At 39.1% G+C, this 18,544-nt stretch overlaps 2 protein-coding genes across 4 annotated transcripts in view; both read right to left on the bottom strand.

Annotated features, from left to right (window-relative positions):
* cita (citron rho-interacting serine/threonine kinase a) overlaps positions 1-15,940 on the bottom strand; it is a 28,866-nt gene extending 12,926 nt beyond the window's left edge. For 2 of the 3 annotated variants that reach the window (XM_077603388.1, XM_077603390.1), the window contains exons 1-20: positions 15,840-15,940; positions 15,523-15,633; positions 15,293-15,434; positions 14,482-14,657; positions 13,460-13,561; positions 11,104-11,246; positions 10,652-10,745; positions 10,362-10,568; positions 10,121-10,274; positions 8,924-9,113; positions 6,001-6,106; positions 4,915-5,058; positions 4,450-4,569; positions 2,831-3,001; positions 2,607-2,660; positions 1,618-1,671; positions 1,351-1,491; positions 1,070-1,195; positions 525-620; positions 217-333 (exon numbers count right to left, since the gene is read on the bottom strand). In XM_077603388.1, the coding sequence (XP_077459514.1) occupies positions 217-333; positions 525-620; positions 1,070-1,195; positions 1,351-1,491; positions 1,618-1,671; positions 2,607-2,660; positions 2,831-3,001; positions 4,450-4,569; positions 4,915-5,058; positions 6,001-6,106; positions 8,924-9,113; positions 10,121-10,274; positions 10,362-10,568; positions 10,652-10,745; positions 11,104-11,246; positions 13,460-13,561; positions 14,482-14,657; positions 15,293-15,434; positions 15,523-15,624 (2,439 nt within the window). In that variant the 5' untranslated portion in view covers positions 15,625-15,633; positions 15,840-15,940. Of the gene's footprint in view, positions 1-216; positions 334-524; positions 621-1,069; positions 1,199-1,350; positions 1,492-1,617; positions 1,672-2,606; positions 2,661-2,830; positions 3,002-4,449; positions 4,570-4,914; positions 5,059-6,000; positions 6,107-8,923; positions 9,114-10,120; positions 10,275-10,361; positions 10,569-10,651; positions 10,746-11,103; positions 11,247-13,459; positions 13,562-14,481; positions 14,658-15,292; positions 15,435-15,522; positions 15,634-15,839 lie in introns of all 3 variants that reach the window. The other variant, XM_077603389.1, reaches the window with a different exon arrangement.
* Positions 15,941-16,829: 889 nt separating this feature from the next.
* crybb3 (crystallin, beta B3) lies at positions 16,830-18,505 on the bottom strand. Its single transcript, XM_077602312.1, has 6 exons — positions 18,340-18,505; positions 17,996-18,090; positions 17,801-17,916; positions 17,581-17,713; positions 17,364-17,506; positions 16,830-17,241 (listed from the first exon to the last, which is right to left on the bottom strand). Exons 2-6 carry the CDS (start codon positions 18,068-18,070, stop codon positions 16,980-16,982), a joined length of 729 nt encoding a protein of 242 aa, XP_077458438.1. The 5' UTR covers positions 18,071-18,090; positions 18,340-18,505; the 3' UTR covers positions 16,830-16,979.
* Positions 18,506-18,544: the final 39 nt, after the last annotated feature.

The raw sequence follows: 18,544 nt of genomic DNA, 5'->3' as shown, positions 1-18,544 counted from the left end.
GAAAAGAGGAGACAAAATATGATGGTGGAAATGACCAAAACTAGACGGGTAAAACATCAGAAGCTATGGCATGCACAAAATCTAGCAGAAGCAATTTTGGAAGGAAACAGAAGATTTAACTTTGCTTGAATTATCTACTGTCAATGTAAGAATTTGAAAAGCCCCTTATCTGACTAAATTCTACCAAATATCTTAATGCATTGCCATTTTACTTACTGCTTTCTGCTCACTAATGAGTTTGGAGTTCTCTCTCGACTCCTCCTCCTGCTGAGCTCTTTTGGCCTCGAGGCTCTCTTTGTCAGCCAGGTCAACCTTCATTTGGGCTTCCAGAACCTTAATCAGCAAAAGTCATTGAAGGAATATATAGATATACAACAGATCCATTGTACGCTATGACTCAAAGACAGCAAGTCCCTTACTGCAAAGAATTAAATTACTAAATCTAATAGCTTCATTATGTTGTTATCAGCTTTAGTACAAGGTTTATCACGAAGAAGAGATTTCCAGCACCATAATTACACTACCTTAATTTTATCTTCGTAAAGCCTTTCTTTTTGGACAAGCTGAGTTTCCATCCTCTGTGCTGTAGACTGGGCATCCCTCAAGTGGTCCTCTAGTTCCTGCAAAGAAAAGGTTTAGGATCATGAATCAAACAAAAAAGTGTAATAAAATAATATTTCCTAAAATTGACATGTACCAACATTAGTTTATTTGATCAGGATTTACATTGTCTAAGTAAAAGAATGTACCCGCACTAGAACTGTATAAGAAAATATACTATAACAATAAATGTACGGTAAAAAAAGGAATCAAGACTTGCATTGAAAAGTAGTAAATCCACAAAACGGCTGTAGCTGCGCCTGTTCATGCTGACGCTGGTTTAAATGCTCCACTCTATGTATTTAGTTTATAAGCTCCCATTTATGAGAACTGAGCTAGCCCGAGCATGTAGTGTGCAAGAATGAGCTATCTGAAAGGAGTGATGAAGATATATGGACATGGGCAGAGGGTGAAATTAGGGGTAGAGTGGTGAAGAGTATTAAGAAAGTCTTATCTGTGGGTCTCTCACCAGGATCTTTTCAGCCATCTGCTGGATCTGCTGGGATTTGGTCTGAATGTCATCCTTCAGCTTATTCTCCCTGCGTTCAACCATCTCCAACCTCTTAACCTGGTTCTCCAGGGTCTTTCTGCCCTCCTGCTTACACACCAAAATCAACCAAATAAGACATGAGATGAGGTGTATACAGGCTATGAAGTTGGAAAATGTATAGAAGTCTAAATATAGTAAGATTGTGTCGAAAATTTTACAGTAAGAAGAGCAAGGTCCAGCATTTTTTACTATAGTGATACCTCCGTCTCTCTCAGGCGTCGTTTGAGTGTGTCACTAGAATCGCTTTTGCCTCGCAAGCGTTCCAGGTCTCTTTCCAGTCTTTCTTTGGCCTGTCTGACATTTTGCAGCAGTTCAGTAGCTTCTGTGCTGGCTTTCACTGCCTAAAGAGGGTTACAGGCAAGGAAGGTTTTACTCGAGCTGAATGATTTCTCATGGTTAGTCTAAAGACTATCTATGAACTAAACAGAAAAACTGAAATATATGCATTTCATCATTAATACTAGTACCTTTGACAGTTTGTCCTGGAGCTCTTGGATTTTTACCTGCTGCTCAGCATTTGTCTAGAGAAGAAAAAAACAGTTAAGGATTCACAGTTAAGGTTATCAGCAGCCAAATGATTAAATTTTACTCCATCCCCAGCGCTTGTATCGCGATGATAAAAGAGAGCGCATGTTCGCACAAGAGGGATGGTCGAACGAATGAAGTGTGGACAAATCAATTTCAGTGTTTATGCAATACGCTTGGTTTTGAGCGAAGAAGCTGCAGGGTGATCAATGCAGCATCCGTGCCGCACAACTTTTCGAAGCTTAATTGTTCTGACTATCCAATGGAAGACGTGTGATCCATAATGGTTGCAGAAATAACCGAGGATTTGCACTCAGAGCTGCATTCACATTGTCGCACTTCAGTTAGTTGAAATGATTAATCCCTTGTTTTTTCCTTAATTGTGTTTGTGGTATACAGCAAATAATATAATTGACAGGGGGGAAATGATAAACTAAACCAGGACTTTTATCTATGCCATTGCATAGATTTCTGATATGCATTCATTAGAAATTATCCAATTCAATCTGTACAATGAATTTTCATTTGCAAGTTTTCCTCTTCTTCCATGTATTTCATTTTTTGCTCATGAAGTTTCAAGGCTAACTTTACATGGACAGAGATATTTGTTGGTGTCCATTGGAAGGTAATGGCGGAATCTACTCTCTAGGATGCCATTCCGGATGTGGAGGAACAGATTTGCCCTGAATTACATTTTAGAATTTCACGAGTACCATGTTACGTACTAACAGGCTGTGTTCTCACTTAGTCTAATGAGGCGTTAACCAAGCGTTCTCATTTAAGCTTACTCCAGGGCGCCATAGTCTAGAACTAACCAAGACAACATTTAAGCCACACTCATGAAAGCCACTTAAATGACCTCTTTGCTAATCTGATTTAGGCCTTGATATAAGCCTTTTGTGAGAAAATGGGCCACTGAGTCTCACTTTACCTTTTCCAGTTTGGAGAGTAGCTCCTCTACATCTGCTTTTCCCTGCTCTTTGGCCTGGAAACAACAATTAAAGGTGACCTTTCTTTAGTAATCTTATTACAGTATTTTTCATAACCTTTGATGTAATGCAATCAGGTTTGAAAGAGAAGTTGCATTGAAAAGTTGAGAACTTTCTTTCTCTGAATTCAGGTGATACACTCATCTCATACATAAAAACACTTTACCTTTTGAATTCTCTGCTGGTATTCTACAGCCTTTCGTTTGAGTTCCTCACTGGTTTGTCTTGAGTCTCTAAGTTCCGATTCGTAGAGATCACTGCGGCGACGGGCAGCTGACAAGTCTTCCTCTAGCTGCCTGATGGTCACTTGCATCTCTTCCAGCTGGGCATGGTACTCCTAAAACAACACGGCCAAGCCACAATCTCAAGGAACCAATAAAAGAGCTACATCAATTGTAACACCAATGATGGATACAAGGTTAGTTCAGAGGGACAATGTCACGAGACACTTTTTAAACGACCAGCCCATAAACGATCCTTCACCCTCCCATTTCGATAAAGCTAAAAGATTTGGAATACAGCATGTTTCTGCTTAATTCCTCATTCCAGAATGTTAAGTCTGCTTATCATCCGTCCTTACGATTAGATTTTTCTTTTGATTGACATACAGATATACCTCAGTTAAGCTTAGTGGACAAAATGTGAATTGAGCAAAAAGCTATTTCCGAGGGTTGTTTAGAAAGTGTGAGAACTATTCTCCAGCCTGACAAAGATATGCTGACATTGTTCCACTATGCAGCAAGCTGTAGACGTTGCAGTGAACTGCAGCAGTGATGGTTCATCACAACACCAAAAAATGAAATTTACCAAAGAAAAATAAAAGCTCAAGTTTTGTTTGTTTAATAAAATCTAATTCTGTCATTTCTTGGACCAAAATAAGACAGAAACATACTGTATTGCAAATAGATTCCTCTTGCTGAAAAACAAATCCTGAATATCAATGAGGATATCTTCATTGACATTACGAAATGCGTATTTCTCAATGAAATGTGTACAGTATTCTCTGATCTAATCATTGTTTCCAGCCTCCTCTTGAGAAAAGCGTAGGCAAGCTTCTTGATTAATGATCAAAGTCTCCATATTTGTACCCTGCAGGCATGCCATCTGCAGGGATGACCTTTGTGATTACAGTACGCTGAACAAAGGAACCCTCAGAGGTGATACGCTGCTTGAGTAAGGCTGACAAGGTGCATCATTGCACTGCACCTTCAGCCAGTCCATTATTACAGGTTGAGACAGTGATTTCCCATGAGGATTGGATGGATTTGATGAATGTTCCCATTTATTAAAGAGGCACTAAAGTCAGTTTCCAATATTTTTTAACTGTTTCATGCATAACTGTCTGTCAAATTGGGATTGTGCCCTGGTTGAAGCGTCTTATCTCTGTGGTTAGTTTTTTTTTTAAAGTGATTGCAACCGCATTTGCAAATTGCAATGTTCTGGAAACAGAAGGTTTTGAAAATGATCACAGTGTGATGTCACACTGTTCTTCTTCCACTGACATCGAGAGTGCTAAACACTGAGAAAATTACACATTAAACGTCTGCCGTTGTACGACTGGTGGCACAAAAAGACAATGACTAAAGTAGTTTGAAAATGGACATTCTGGTCACTTTTGTCAAATTTGAAAAAGAATGCATCCAAGGTTGTAAAAAAATAACAAATAAAACTTTACAGTCTCTTTAGGTTATCTTTTTTCAATCTACCTAGGCCAAAAAACTGAATCGGAGGCCTGTACTGATAAAAAGGGGAAAAGGGATTATATACGGTAGCAACTACACATACTTGCTCTTTAATTTCCTGCAGCTTGTTGCTCTGTTCCCGGATGTCGTGCAGCAACTGCATAGCCTTGTCATCTTCTCTAGAGACTTCCACACGTGCCTCCTCGAGGCTCCGCTTTAGGCTCTGCAAACATGTTATATACACGGATCGTGGTTCAAAGTATGGTTTATTTAGTGTAAGGCACCAAAGTACACCATCTTGTGGAACAACATTTAGTGTGGCAGGTGTTTTAAAAACTCAGCATTTGATTGGTAATGATCAATAGAATCCGACTGCCACTGAAAAAGGCTGTTTGCAACATCATGGTCCAAAGCTTCCTTCACATAAACATGACTTCTCAAAAAACAAAAGATTTTACTGAGGTAATTAGGCTCTGCGGGAGGACATATCACAGGATGTTTATGTAACTTCCCAAATGTCTGGAGGGAACCTCTCATAACTGCAGGTATTGTGCATTGGATGACTCACACTGCATTCTGTTATGTAGGTGGCGAGGTCTTGCTCGAGGATGCCCCTTTGAGTCTCGGAAGCCTTCAGCTCGACATCTTTCTGGTGAAGCACTGACTCCAGATCGTTCATTTTGCGTTGGAACTTGGAGATCTCCTGCTCCATCTGCATCCATGACAAGTTCAAAGAATAAAGTTGTGTCTTTGCAGCTTAACAATGAGCATTGTCGGAAATAAATAAAATGTATACTTTGAATTTCTATGCTTTTGGGAATATGTTTGTTCTTGCTCATGCATTGTTCTTCTCCCGCAGTATTAATTTATACTGCCAGAGAAGATGACTTTGTGATGGAAAACCTAACAGCTACGCAAATAGAAATACTTTTGGGCCTAAATGTATGGCTTGAGAAATCTACCGTAAGTGGACTGCTACACATTTTGAGCATCCCTGATATAGACAGTTTTAATTGTAATACGTTTGTTTGATGATATTATTCATTTGATGTTTGCACTGTTATCATTTTGTTTTCCTCATATCCTAATATCAATATTTAACATTTTGTTAACCTCCTGAGTTCAGCTGGAGAAACTTGGTGTTGTAAAAGTAACCTATGAATGACCTTATTGAACAGCAGCTGCCCACCAATGCACTGCGTTCAGTTCGCAAGTACATCAATCAACAACAAAGAGGTTTATATTGTCTAAAGGGGGTAGGTACTGAGTTATGACCCATCAATGGTTAGCTTAAAACAGCCACTGTGGAAGAATAGTGTCTCCATTTATTGGGGGCTGACGGATAACAAACAGAGAAGAAGCCATAAACACAATTACTTGAGGGGGATCACTTTTGGGATTGTCCCACTCTATCATGGTCGCTTTAGTGGGAGTTAAAATGACTGCAGCGCTTCAGAAACCTAGAAAATGCATTCCTCTTGGCTATTTTTAACCTTATTATAAAAAAAAGACAATCCTTTGTGTGTGTTCTGTATATACTCATTTTTTTTGTATTAGTTATTAGTATTGTATTTGCTTCAATGAATCAGCAGGTGATGTGGAATAAACACCTACGCAAATTATAATGTTAAATAACAGCCAGAAAAAGTCTTACCTTGTGACATTTGTCTTGGGTTTCCTGTAATTCTTTGCTTTTAAGGTAGAGCTTCTTTTCCATGGAGTTGGTCTTAGCAGGAGAATTGAGGCCGGCAGAAGCTGCCCTTAAATCAAAAAGACATCAAAACAGAGTTCTTATGGAGCCAAATATAAATTTTACTGATTATGTAAAAATAATGTATACACAAAAATAAAAATTTGACCACCTGTAAGTCATATTTTACCGTTTAATGGTGGTAGTGATGCCAGTGCATGTAAAAGTAGCAAGCTTTATTATTTCTCAGAGAAAATAAAATTCACTAATCGGACAACCCCCCCCCCTCCCCCACCCTGCCACTGAGGAAAAAAAACACTCGATTGAATTGTATATGCGGCAGTACACGCTGAAGCCAAAACATTCTTGAGACCTGCACCATATGTGATAAAATAGATAAAAAATGTTGTGCTTAATTTGTGCTTTTCATGTCTCAATGTGTCAGGAACAAGCTGGGTAGTTGTAGTTCATTTGAACTTGTTTTCATTATTTAAATGACATGCATGTTGGGTTCAAATAAAAATCGCATCAGTGGTTTGGGGATTTGGGAAGGAAACTGTGATACTATTTAAACATCATGCAAGCAGGGAAGGAAATAAGTTATTTAAAACACAGTCTGGACAGCCAAATATGGAACTTGATGTGCATCTCCTGGTGGAGGATAAATAAATGATCATATATCTGAGTATATATAAGAGAAGGAATCAATGTCAGTCACTGCACCAGAAATTTTGGGGGGGAACAATAGAATAATAATAATTTTAATTCTGTTAAAATATAAATGCATAAAAATGTCTGTTGAGATTGCAAACTAAGTTAATGCTCAATTAAAGTAAATGAACTATTTTTTTTGTAAAACCCATTCTGGCAGTATACATATTAAATTATAATTTTGATGATAATCAATGTCCAATTTCAGAGTGATAGAAGAATATTGGTTAAATCATGAATGATTTTGATGTTGGAGGATGAATTTGCACAAATCCTAGTTCGAACAATCTAGAGCTGGATTAAAGCGAATTAGTGGTCATTAATCATAATTATTGCATAACAAGACATTTCAGACAATTATACAATTCCAACATTATAGGAACATTTGGGCAAATTCCTAATCCAGAATGCCTGCAACAAAGCAATACTGTAGCGTGTTTCGATGAGTTCTTTGTAGAACAACATCAAAATATTTACCTTTACTCTAGGCTTTAAATGAATATATTTTTAGTTAGAATATAAATTGGCAAGCGTTGTATCTGAAAAAAAAGTATATTAGAGGTCAGGCAAATAGTTAAGGGGGTCTTAGTGAGGAAGAAGGCTCATGACCACTGAAAAACTCGATTGTTCTTTTCGGTGACCTCAGATCATTCCCTGTGGAGCTGTGAAAGCTCTCATCAATAGCACCCGATTGTGTCTATTCATGGCAATAGGACCTGTTTGTCAATTAGTCTGAGCGCTCGATTCAAATGTTGAATATTTACCACAACACTTAAACATTTATTCTAACAAGTTCCATTCAGAGGTGAATTTTTAAAAACAACTATTGAATTAATGGATCTCATTCTTCTATATATAATATACATTACAAAAAAAATGACAAAAAGATTGCAAACAAGCTGTTAACCCATTCTCTTTCTCCATTTTCCAAAATAAATAATGTCCCTGTGCAAAGCACAGAGTATATTTTACGTTTAAGGCATTCTGCTTCGGGGAGTTCGTGTCAGTTGTACTAATGAGCGCATTAGACACATTCATAAAAACAAAAATGAAAACAAAAGAAGGACTCTGACAACGCCTCAAACCACATGATTAGCATTATCATTATTCAGTGTTAAGCTCAATTCTATTTTTCTGTGAGTGTATAAGTGTACACGTGTGCCCACACTAATGTGACACGTGCTGGGGGGGAAAAAGCATTTCCACTTGACACACATGAGCAAAAAAAAATTACTATAAGTAGTTTACTGGAGGAAAAAAAGAGGAAAGAAAGCATGATTCCCAGTGCACTAGGCAGGGAAAGCGATATTTGAAAATGAAGAAAATGAGACAATGAGAACAGTCACGATGGGGGTGGAAAACTGAGGGAGAAAAACACACTACGGTGGTCACCATGGAAATAGATGTTCTACCCCAATCTGAGTTCTCATCCCTTTTGCTGCCTAATTTGCTCACGCCTTTTGCTTCCTTTCTGTTACTGCAGCTGTCATGCTCCGCAGTCTCCGGCACGATCATTCTGGCACAGACAGCTAGACTCCAACACATTCTCTTGGATTATTACCAGAGGTGAAGATGTCAAATAGCATTAGGGATAATTATGGTCCCAAAACCCATGCTGTATTCAGGATGCTATTAAGCAGCACAATAACAGTAGAGAGGGCGGGAATGTCGCTGCGTGGGTGCATGTCTGTGTGTGTGGGTGTGTGTGTGAAGGGAGGGCTGTTCCACCTCTCAGCGAACCTCATTGACATACTCAGCTGCATACCAATAAGCACCGATGGCTAGATAACACCGGCTCAGAGCTTCTGTCCCATAAATTTGCATTCTATGGTCATTCTACCAGCAAGTTGCTCTCAAGATACACAAAAAATACCAATTGAAGAAAGGAAACAACACATGGTGACTAGAACCCTCCTCTTGTTTTTTCTAATTACAGAATATATGGTGAAAAAAAAATTGGCCGCAACAGGCATGACCTTAACGATAAGCCAAATTTCCAGTTAACTCAAGCCACGCTACCTGCAATTTGTTATTAAAGTAAGGGGAAATGTTAAGGCACAAAAAGTGCCAATGACAGCACGGGGTATTTAATTAACAAAGGTGTATAAGGTAGAATGTAAGGGGGTAGTGTTTAAAAAAAAAGCCCAACATTGCAAAATAAACAGATGGAACTTACTCCGATTTGGCCAATGTTGTCAGGGCTCTGCTGAAAAACCATCCTAGAAAGGGGAGATCCTCGCCCTGGAAGCCCACAGGGGGAGCTCCTCGCTTGGATGCCGAGGCTAGCCGGGGGGCTGCCTGATTCGGCTCCTCAAAATTAGAGGTGTCATCTTCAGCATGCAACGCAGGAACAAAAGGTGGAAGAACTGTGGGAAGCAGACAATGAGTGGAATGAAAAAGGCAAAGAAATGTTTTTTGAAGCAGAGATGCCAGTTAAAAAAGGGGGGCAGAGGAAACACTGAGGGGAGGAGGAACCTCACAGAGCGATGTGCACTGAGAGTGCGGTAAGTCGCACGTTGATGTTGCCTCTGTCCCTCCCTCCTTGCGCTCGCTCACTTTCTCTCATGCTCACTTGCCCTCTCTCACTGCAGCAGTGCAAGCTTCTCAGCTTAAACCCCATCTGAGGCACAAAGCTCAATCTGCATTCACTTATAAATACATCGGAGATCCCCCTGTTTTAACACTGTTCATGTATGAATTAATGAAATTCAAATGAAAAGGAAAAACATCTATATTTCTATTCTATTCCTTCAAATGCAGCTTTAATATATTCTAAATATTGCCTCATGGGCTGCAGATGACATTGTGGAATAATTTCCAAACAAATTAAAATTCAGCAAAGAGGAGTATATATTTGGGTATATTTTGTGTTTGGACATAATCCAAATATACCAAAAATATGTGGCATGATGAATTCCCAGTAGGCTAACCACTTGGGAATCACAACATTGTTGCTCATTCTAATGAGACCGCATGTGATTGAAAATGTTGCTCAGTGTGACTATGTGTGATTTTGTCACAGATGCTCAGCTGAAAATGTCAACTTCTACGTCTTTCACTGTTAACCACAGCAGCATTACTCTATGTTGTCATTGTAATCAATACAACTTTTTTTGTTTGTTTATTCTCATTAACTCAAGAAAATCTTGACGCACATAATTCCCTTAGCCTCTTCCACCGTTCAATAATATCCTCCACTGGACAAAGATAGATTTTTGCCTACATCTAGCAATGGGTGTTCTTTTTAGGATTTGATTAGACAGCAATTCCTTTACCGTGTTGCCCTTGTACAATATCTCTCAAGTAATATTTTTGGTTGCATGTGGGGTTTAAATGAAAAAAACACTATTGCCAGGGGAAAACATTTCCTCACCTTGTCTTAAGTTGTTCCAGTCTACGCTGGAAAAAAACGAATGACATCTGAGTCCCTGGAATCCTAAACGTTCATCAGATCCACACAGCAAATTAAGCACCAAGTCAACAAACTGTTTACTGGCTCGCGGTTCCTCTGGAATTTTCAGGAAAGTCTATGGGTAACACAACAAGCAAGTGAAAGTTATATCAGTTCATTATATACCTGTTGCAAGCAGGTAATATTAAGAAATGTTAAGAACCTGGAAGTTAAGAATGTTGTGGATGGTCCTTGTTGGAGAGCTATCAGAGAAAGGCAGCCTGGAATAGATCATGTCATAGGCTGTGACACCGAGGGACCACCAGTCACACTCGGTACCATAGGTGCTGTGGGGGCCCCCGTTCATGGCTGCCAAGACTTCAGGCGAGAGGAAGTCTTGGGTTCCCACAGGCACTATGGGAGCAGCCACCTGGAAGATTATAAATGAAAAAGTGATGCACCCATCAACAATAGGGTCATTAATACAGAGAGCAAACTTTACAACGCTCTTACCGTTTTGTTAGCGGTGAGCTTGGCAGCAGATCCAAAGTCGGCCAACTTAATGTGACCAGTTCGATCAATGACAATGTTTTCAGGCTTGACATCTCTACAGGTGATTAAGATAAAAATAGATTGTTTTCAAAAAATTGGCAACTGGTGCATTTCTATATTTATTGTACAATGTGCTAGATTGTAATGGTTAACATTATTTAGTAACAAGTTTCAATCAGTGAAGTGAATTTGTCTATTAATGAGTGGGTATCTTATAATTCTGGGTGACAAAAAAGGCAACAAAAGACCAGTAAGTGTAGTGGCTTTTTTTGTTGTATGATTGATTTTAAAAGGATTGCTTTTAATTCCTTCTGTGACCTAAACCCATCCATTGAACAAATAAAACCTACATTTTTGTGGCGCTGTTACTAAAATGTTGACCCTAATGTCCCATTTATCATGTAGTGCCTCACCTGTGGACATAGCCCAGCTGGTGGACAGCATGAATGGCCTCTACTAGCTCAGCCAAATAGAATTGAGCCATGGACTCATCAAAGTGTTCCTCATATCGGTTGAGTAGAGACAGAAGGTCGCCACCTGGCAAGTACTCCATTGCCTAAACCCACAAATGTACGCAAGTGAGAAACATAGCAGTGGGATCAGTCCGATTTGTTTGTGACTAAAATACACAGCTATCACATGTCGAGAATATATCTCTAGATGCCCATAAGCGGGCCTATATTTAGAAAAGCTGGCGACAGTTAAACCATGCGTGTTATCAAAGCATGTTTCAGTTTAGGATTATAGGGTATCGTTCATAGATTATGTAACCTCAGATATAGCACCGGATTAGCTCCCACACTCCAGGCAAACGATTGTTGTTTAGGAAAAAAAATCATAACAAAGAAAAGGGAAAAAAATACAACAACATAGTGGGCCAATTGCTAGCGAATGGCCCTAAAGTTTACAGTAGGTACAAAAACACTTGAATTTTCCAAGCGTAATTCTAAACACAGATTTCCATTTCTAGAAAGCAAGCAAAAATAAACGACTTTTGTTCAGGCCGATATCAGTTATAACGCGGCAACCATTATAGCCATAACAGATGAGAGCCCCTGGTGCATGAATGGTCGGCAAGTCTGAATGAGCGGGAGCATTTTGCTGTGTTACCTAGCAACAGGGAGGCTGGGAGCCTCTTTAACACACAGATAGAGATGGATGCTTTGTATTTTCCTCCATGCTCTATTGGGGAGCAAGGTGAGACAGAGGGGCACTAAAGAAAACGCAAACAGGGAGAAGGAAGGCAGACGCTATGGACACATAAAGCTTCACTTATCTTAACAGTGTTAACAGATCTGACGGCCATCAGCAAATACTGGACAGTATTTAGTACTGTGAAATAATTCAATTTCAATATAAATTTTGACTGTTATCATTCCAGTTAGTATAAAAATTTCCATAAATGAGGTCCAGGTCTAGTCCACATTTGTCATTGTCATAGCTTTAATGGCAGGTTTTCATCTTTGACAATCACCTGAAGGAAATTAACGTGTCCTGTGTGTCCAACCATAAAGGATTTTTCATGGAAAAAAAGGTATCTTTTCCATTTTTTTAGGTGGACTATTTTTGTCCTTCAATACTAAAGCTTTGCTGTTTGATACGAGTTGCTCCCCACATTGCACAATTCAGGTTCCTTCCCAGAGCAACTCATGTATTATTCCGATTGATATCACCGTTCTACTCGTTTCACATCCTAGAACTCATGGCTTTGAAAGAAAAAAAGTATTGTGTGGACATTTTTTTTTTACAAGTTTACTTTTTCCCTGTCAATATATTGTAAATTATCTATTTTGTACTGTAAGTTCCTTTCCATTATGTAAGCTAATGCTTCAACCTGCTCATACACTACAGGGAACACGTGCTCAAGAGAACACATTTTCAATAAATAATAAAATTAAAAAGTAAGCAATAGTAGATATAAAATAATCTAAATAAATTGATAAACATTTTAATATGCAAACATTTGATTTACTTTTGGTGTTAATCTACAGTGGGCAATGAATATTACATATATGTATCATAATGAATATTTATATAGATATATATACAGAAAGAATTTAGAATTTGTTCATTTTGTCATTATGATTTTATTGGGGCCTGGCGGATGAGTGGTTAGCGCACTGGGTTCAAATCCAGGTCGGTCCACCTGTGTGGAGTTTGCATGTTCACCCCGGGTATGTGTGGGTTTTCTCCAGGTACTCTGGTTTCCTCCCACATTCCAAAGACATGCATGGTAGGCTGATTGGACACTCTAAATTGACCCTAGGTATGAGTGTGAGCACAAATGGTTGTCCTTCTCCTCGTGCCCTGCGATTGGCTGGCCACTAATTCAAGGTGTCCCCCGCCTCTGGCCCGAAGTCAGCTGGGATAGGCTCCAGCACCCCCCACAACCCTAGTGAGGATAAAACGGTTCAGAAAATAAATGAATGAATTAAAAGAATGAATGATTCTATTGGACGAGACTAATATAATTCCCGACAATTATCCAATTACCATAGCAATATTCGTACATACAGCAGAAGTGCAGCAGTGTCACATTTTGAAACAGAATTAGGGGCGGGAGTGCATCGTGTTTACAGGGTGGTCTTAAATGTTCATAGCTCAATCACTTTAACTCACACGGTGAAATGCCTAATAATTTCTTCAATGACCACTATTAACCTTCTAAATACAACTGAGGAGGTAATTTATGAATTCCCTATCATTGTAGTGGTGGTAAAAACACCTGGTGTAGTTGTTAGTTAGATGTGAGGGAATTTACAGTCTCACCAGATATACGTTATCCTCATCCTGGAAAGCACAAAAGAGCTGTGGGATCCATGGACTGCAATTCAAAGAAAGAATTTTTCGCTCCTCTTCGTGAAAAACCATCTGGAGCAAATGTGGTGCAGAATATGAAAACAGACAAATATGTTTTCAATTCAATTGTTTTAAATCAAATGTGTTAAGCAGTAGGAAAGATGAATAAACAATTGGACCCAATAGTATATCACTGGAGGTTACATTTAATGTGTCCATAACAGATACAAGTTACCTGAACATTTCAACGCATTTCTTGAATATATAACAGCATCTGCTCATTTATTGCTCACTTCACCTCTCTTTCTGTCACAACTCGTGGACTCTAGCTATGATCTGGTGTGTTAGTCATAGTTCTGTGGAATGATGTATCCACACTTTGACTCCACAGCATCCTCCAGTGGGATTTTCTTTGAATGCAATAATTGGAGCACGGATGCTTGTATTACTGTAGTATATTCCTTTTCATGTTCAAAGCAATCTTTCACATAAGACCTCCATGAAATCTGAATTAATGACTTTCAGCTTGATTTTCTGCATAAAGCCTTTTCCCACCAAAATAAAAGCAAATAGCTCATCTCTGTAATTCTGAAATGATCAGAAATGACAAAAATGAAATTCAAGTGTATATTCTAGGTTGGACATGTCAGCCATAAAATTACAAGACAATCAAAAACTATGCATACATTTTTTAAAAATGTAATTTTTTGTGGTTTATTTGTTCTTTTTTTGTGGTTTATTTGTTCTTTTCAGTTATATAGCTTTGGACTATTGTGTTGTATTGTAGCCCTAGAAGGTTTTAAAATATGAATCGATAAATGCATTTTAAAACCTGATATATTTCTCCAAACTACGATCCTCTGAGAAATGATCGGCCCGATTTCTGATCACGTGATTGGTTCACCAATAAATACATATATAATAATAAATAAAGATATTTAGGCCATTAAACAAGTCAAATTCTCAATAATAAAATTCAGTGGAGTACTTACGTTTTCCTCAGCGCGTAAAACCTTCTTTTCCATTATTTTAAGGGCACAAAAATCCCCTGTTGCCTTCTCCCGTACAACTTGTACTTTGCCAAAGCGACCGTGGCCCACCACAGAACGCATCTCAAAGTCGTGAAGGCTGGGCAGGAAGGCCTGGAGCTCAGAGAGCACCTCAGAAACTGGCATCACATGCAAACACAGCAGGGGACAAGTTTACAGGAAATGCATCAACTGAAGTGCTTGTATTCGCCAACAAGTTTCCATATGAATGAGGATGGTTGTTTAAGTTTTTTGTAAAAGATTGCTGGTTTCTTTTAGGCTGGCAAGCCAGCTTGACTTTGACCATAAACAAAAAAGATTGCAAATCAGTCTGGTCCTGTGTGGTTTGGGCTGCATCCCAAAAATCGATGCTAGATGTGCGACTAACAAGCACAGACTGAATCTGAAAGAATCAATCAGAAAAGGTGATGTAAACAGAATGTGACTCACGCTGTTGGCTTCAGTCAATTGGAAATTCTCAAGCAATTGAAGAGTACATAGTGTATTATTGTGTACAGTATTTGTTTTTGAAAACTAAAATCAATTTGAACAATTTGCAGAGTTGGGTCGTGCTTTGACTTGGTCTGACAGCAAGTCGAAGCATATATGTGCAAAGTTTTGTGTCGTCTTGCTCTTCAAATGAGAGTTTATGTTGTCAGGCTAGGTTTCTAAATGACAGCAGTGATATTCAGAGGATGGTGAATTTGGGTTCCCCACTTAAAGTCCTGTTACCAATTCCAAAACATGACATTTAACTCGTGCAAAGCGTCCTTACACTTGTTGACAAAATTGGCCACATGAGATATCTTCATGAGCTCAGGAGACTTGCACTCTTTGTACAACAACAGCAGAGAATCAACAAACTGCTCCCGGCTTAAGAAGCATCTTCCCTCCTGTCCACTCAGGGTGATTCGACCCTGTGGAGGAAAGGCGAAGTTACCTCATTGCACATTGTTGGACATGTTCCTATTTTATGAACCTTTGCAATATTTAGGGTATGTGCACCTGAAACAGTTGGTTGAGCTTCGAGCTCCGGATGGTGATTGGCTCAGGGGAGCTGCCCATTGTTTTCTCGTTTACCTGGCTCACGTATTTGAACTTCAACATTGTTCAGATCTAACCGGAGTGAATACACATATACAAAGCTTTTTAGTTAAATTGTTTGGTTGAGCGACTCATTGTACAGGAGAACGACAACTAAATGAATCGAATGATAACGTAAACACTTATTCAGCCTGCTAGATAAAGAGATTATTTGCAAACCATAAAAGAAAATAAGTTAACGTTTACTCCCACAAAAACTAAAGAGCATTTCTACTCACGGGACTTTCATGCAGGTAGTGGGTCTTTTGAATAATTTATAAAGAGCCTTTAAAATCGAAAACGTTCCCTTGTTCCCTTCTGAGTCGTCATTGCTTCCGGCGAACTTTCAAATTTTGCAGGTTCACCGCCTATTTTTTTCCCAACGTGTGCGCTGGCGAAATGCTCTGTGATTGGTTGGATCCGTGGTTGTGGGCACTGCACATATTTTTAACCAATCACTGACCTGATAGACTGAGTCTCGAAGATATCACATATATGACGCTAGATGTCTAAATGTGGAGTTGGTAGATTTAGTAACTAGCGGCCATTCTGCGTCGGTAGATTTCGAAGGCCACTTTTCTTGGCTATTTACAAACAGATTGACATGATGTTAACTTGGCTATGTATCGGTCAGGCTGGATGTTGGAAAAAGTGTTTTCAAGTGCAAAGTGAATTTATTAAATCCATCCATTATTATTTAAGAATGAACGTTTTTCTACTGACATTTTTCTGAATGATCACATATTAAACTCCTGTCCTCAAAATCGAGAACACAATTTTTAAAGCCCAGAAATGTGCTAAATGAGATCACTTTTTTGGTGTTATCAAAAATTACATATATTCAAGTTATTATTCATTATTAGTTTGTTTAGAGGAAAGTTGAATGAGTGGCTGTGCGGGGTTCCTCGGGGTACTCCAGCATCATTTTACTTCTATATATACATTTATTTTATGATTTATTTAATTATAAACTTAAATATCAATTTTATGCTATATGCACAATAGGCGAAGTGGATGCCCCATAAAAGCTGCATAACTGTGATTGTTAGTGTAAAAGGTTTTTGTGTGCCCTGCGATTGGCTGCCAACCAGTTGCTGGTACAGTTCTGTAGTTAATTAACTAGGTCAGGCTTCAGCACCCCCGTGACCTTTGTGCAGGATAAGCGGTATGGAAAATGAATGTTTAAAAAAATAGAGACAATGTAATGACATATAATCACTTGCAAATAGTCAGAGGTCAGGAAGATTTTATTTGCAATGACATAATGTAAGCTTGTTTCATCTTTCTAAATGATAGTGATTAGTCATTTACATTTTCTAATGCAGATTTGAGCTTTGATATATGTCCCAGGAGTTGATTGAGGTGTTGGGGTTGTGGGCTCAGGCCTGGGTTTGGGATTTGGGATTTGGAGACGGTTTGGGGATAGGAGTAGGATTGGGATTTGGGGTAGGCTTTGGATTTGAATTGGGAGCAGGAGTAGGGGCAATGAAGCAACCCCTTTTGTGCCACTGCATGTCCCTCACACGTCTGACAGACTGGATCTGAGGTGCAGCGGCTCCCCAATCGTTCCAGTGCTTAAAATCTCCATGCTCAAACACATACTGGCGTCCCCTGTAGCCCGGGTACATGTAGCCTACCCACCTTAAAAGGAAAAGTACAGGGAACTGAATAGTGGTTCTTGAATATAATAAGCCAAATGAAACGCCTGATTACAATACTATTTTACTTTGCAGATATGTTAAATTCAAAAGATGGTGTCTTACGTGCCGTTGATGGCCTTAGCACTAGCCACACGATCCTGGAAACCATAGGCCCACAGGCTGGGAACATCATCATCAACAATCTCCATCTTCCTGCCCTCAAAACCTGCATTCTCGAACAAGTGCAGCTTGTGATCTGCATTATCCTGGAAAGATGCACACTTGATTCCCTAGTGAATGTGCTTACATTGCAATAGTTATGGTTATTATAAATACAAACCACTTTTAGGGGCTTGAACGAGCCCAAACAGTAGTGACTCTGGCAATTGGTCCATGTGCTCCAGCGGGGATACTCCCCCTTCTCTAATACAAACTTCTCCCCAGCAAAACCTATATGCTCAAAACCGATCCATCTGAAACAGAAGAGAGAGGAAATGCTCACATATTCTTCTGTAAGGGTTGTGTATTTAATTATTCAACAAAGACACCGAATCCCTTACGGTCCAGATTCCACAATGATGGACCCAACTTTCGCAGTCTTCTCCAACAAATCTTTACATTCGCCAGACAATTCCACTTTCTTTCCACGGAAGTTCTCAAACTCAAAAACCACCAACTATAGGACAGAAATGAATAACTGCAATGGCCAAATGATTTTCCGGATTGATTAAGTCAAATTAGAGTCATTCAAGTACCTTATATGAGGCTCCAGCTCCGCCTTGGCCTTTCTCTGCAGGGAACTGGTCTGGGCTTCCTTGTTGATCTGTCATATTTGGGCCTTCTGCACAATCTAATAAGATCCAATGCATTAGCCATATTTATGAAAAAGTGCTTTTGGAGAGACAATTATTGCATTTTTTCTTGATACGTTTTGACTGGTGTCAATTTGTTGTTGAGTCTTGTCAGACTAATCTTTTGTACATTCACTTATTTTCCGTTCTGCATACCCATTAATAAGATATACTTTGTTTTGAAGGTAGAACTCGGATGGAGAAATAATAATAAACTAAGAAAAGAAACTTTCCAGTTCCAGATTTACCTGAATGGCTGGTGTCAGTGCAACTGGTATGGTAAAAGCCAATCTCCACGTCTTTTGTTGTTCTTGTCTATCTTCAAAACCTGTCTTAGTGTGAGGGTGTGGAGGCCTGGCGAGCATTCGGTGCAAGCCAGCGGGGGTATTTATGGTTTATTTCTGGCCACAGCAGCAAAAAGCCTGTTGATGCAGCAAGTCTGTCACACCCATT

The sequence above is a fragment of the Stigmatopora argus genome, chromosome 6 (assembly GCF_051989625.1).
Source record: "Stigmatopora argus isolate UIUO_Sarg chromosome 6, RoL_Sarg_1.0, whole genome shotgun sequence".
NCBI classification, from domain to species: Eukaryota; Metazoa; Chordata; class Actinopteri; order Syngnathiformes; family Syngnathidae; genus Stigmatopora; species Stigmatopora argus.
The sequence above is the reverse complement of the archived record's forward strand: the minus strand, read 5'-3'. Positions and strand labels throughout refer to the sequence as shown.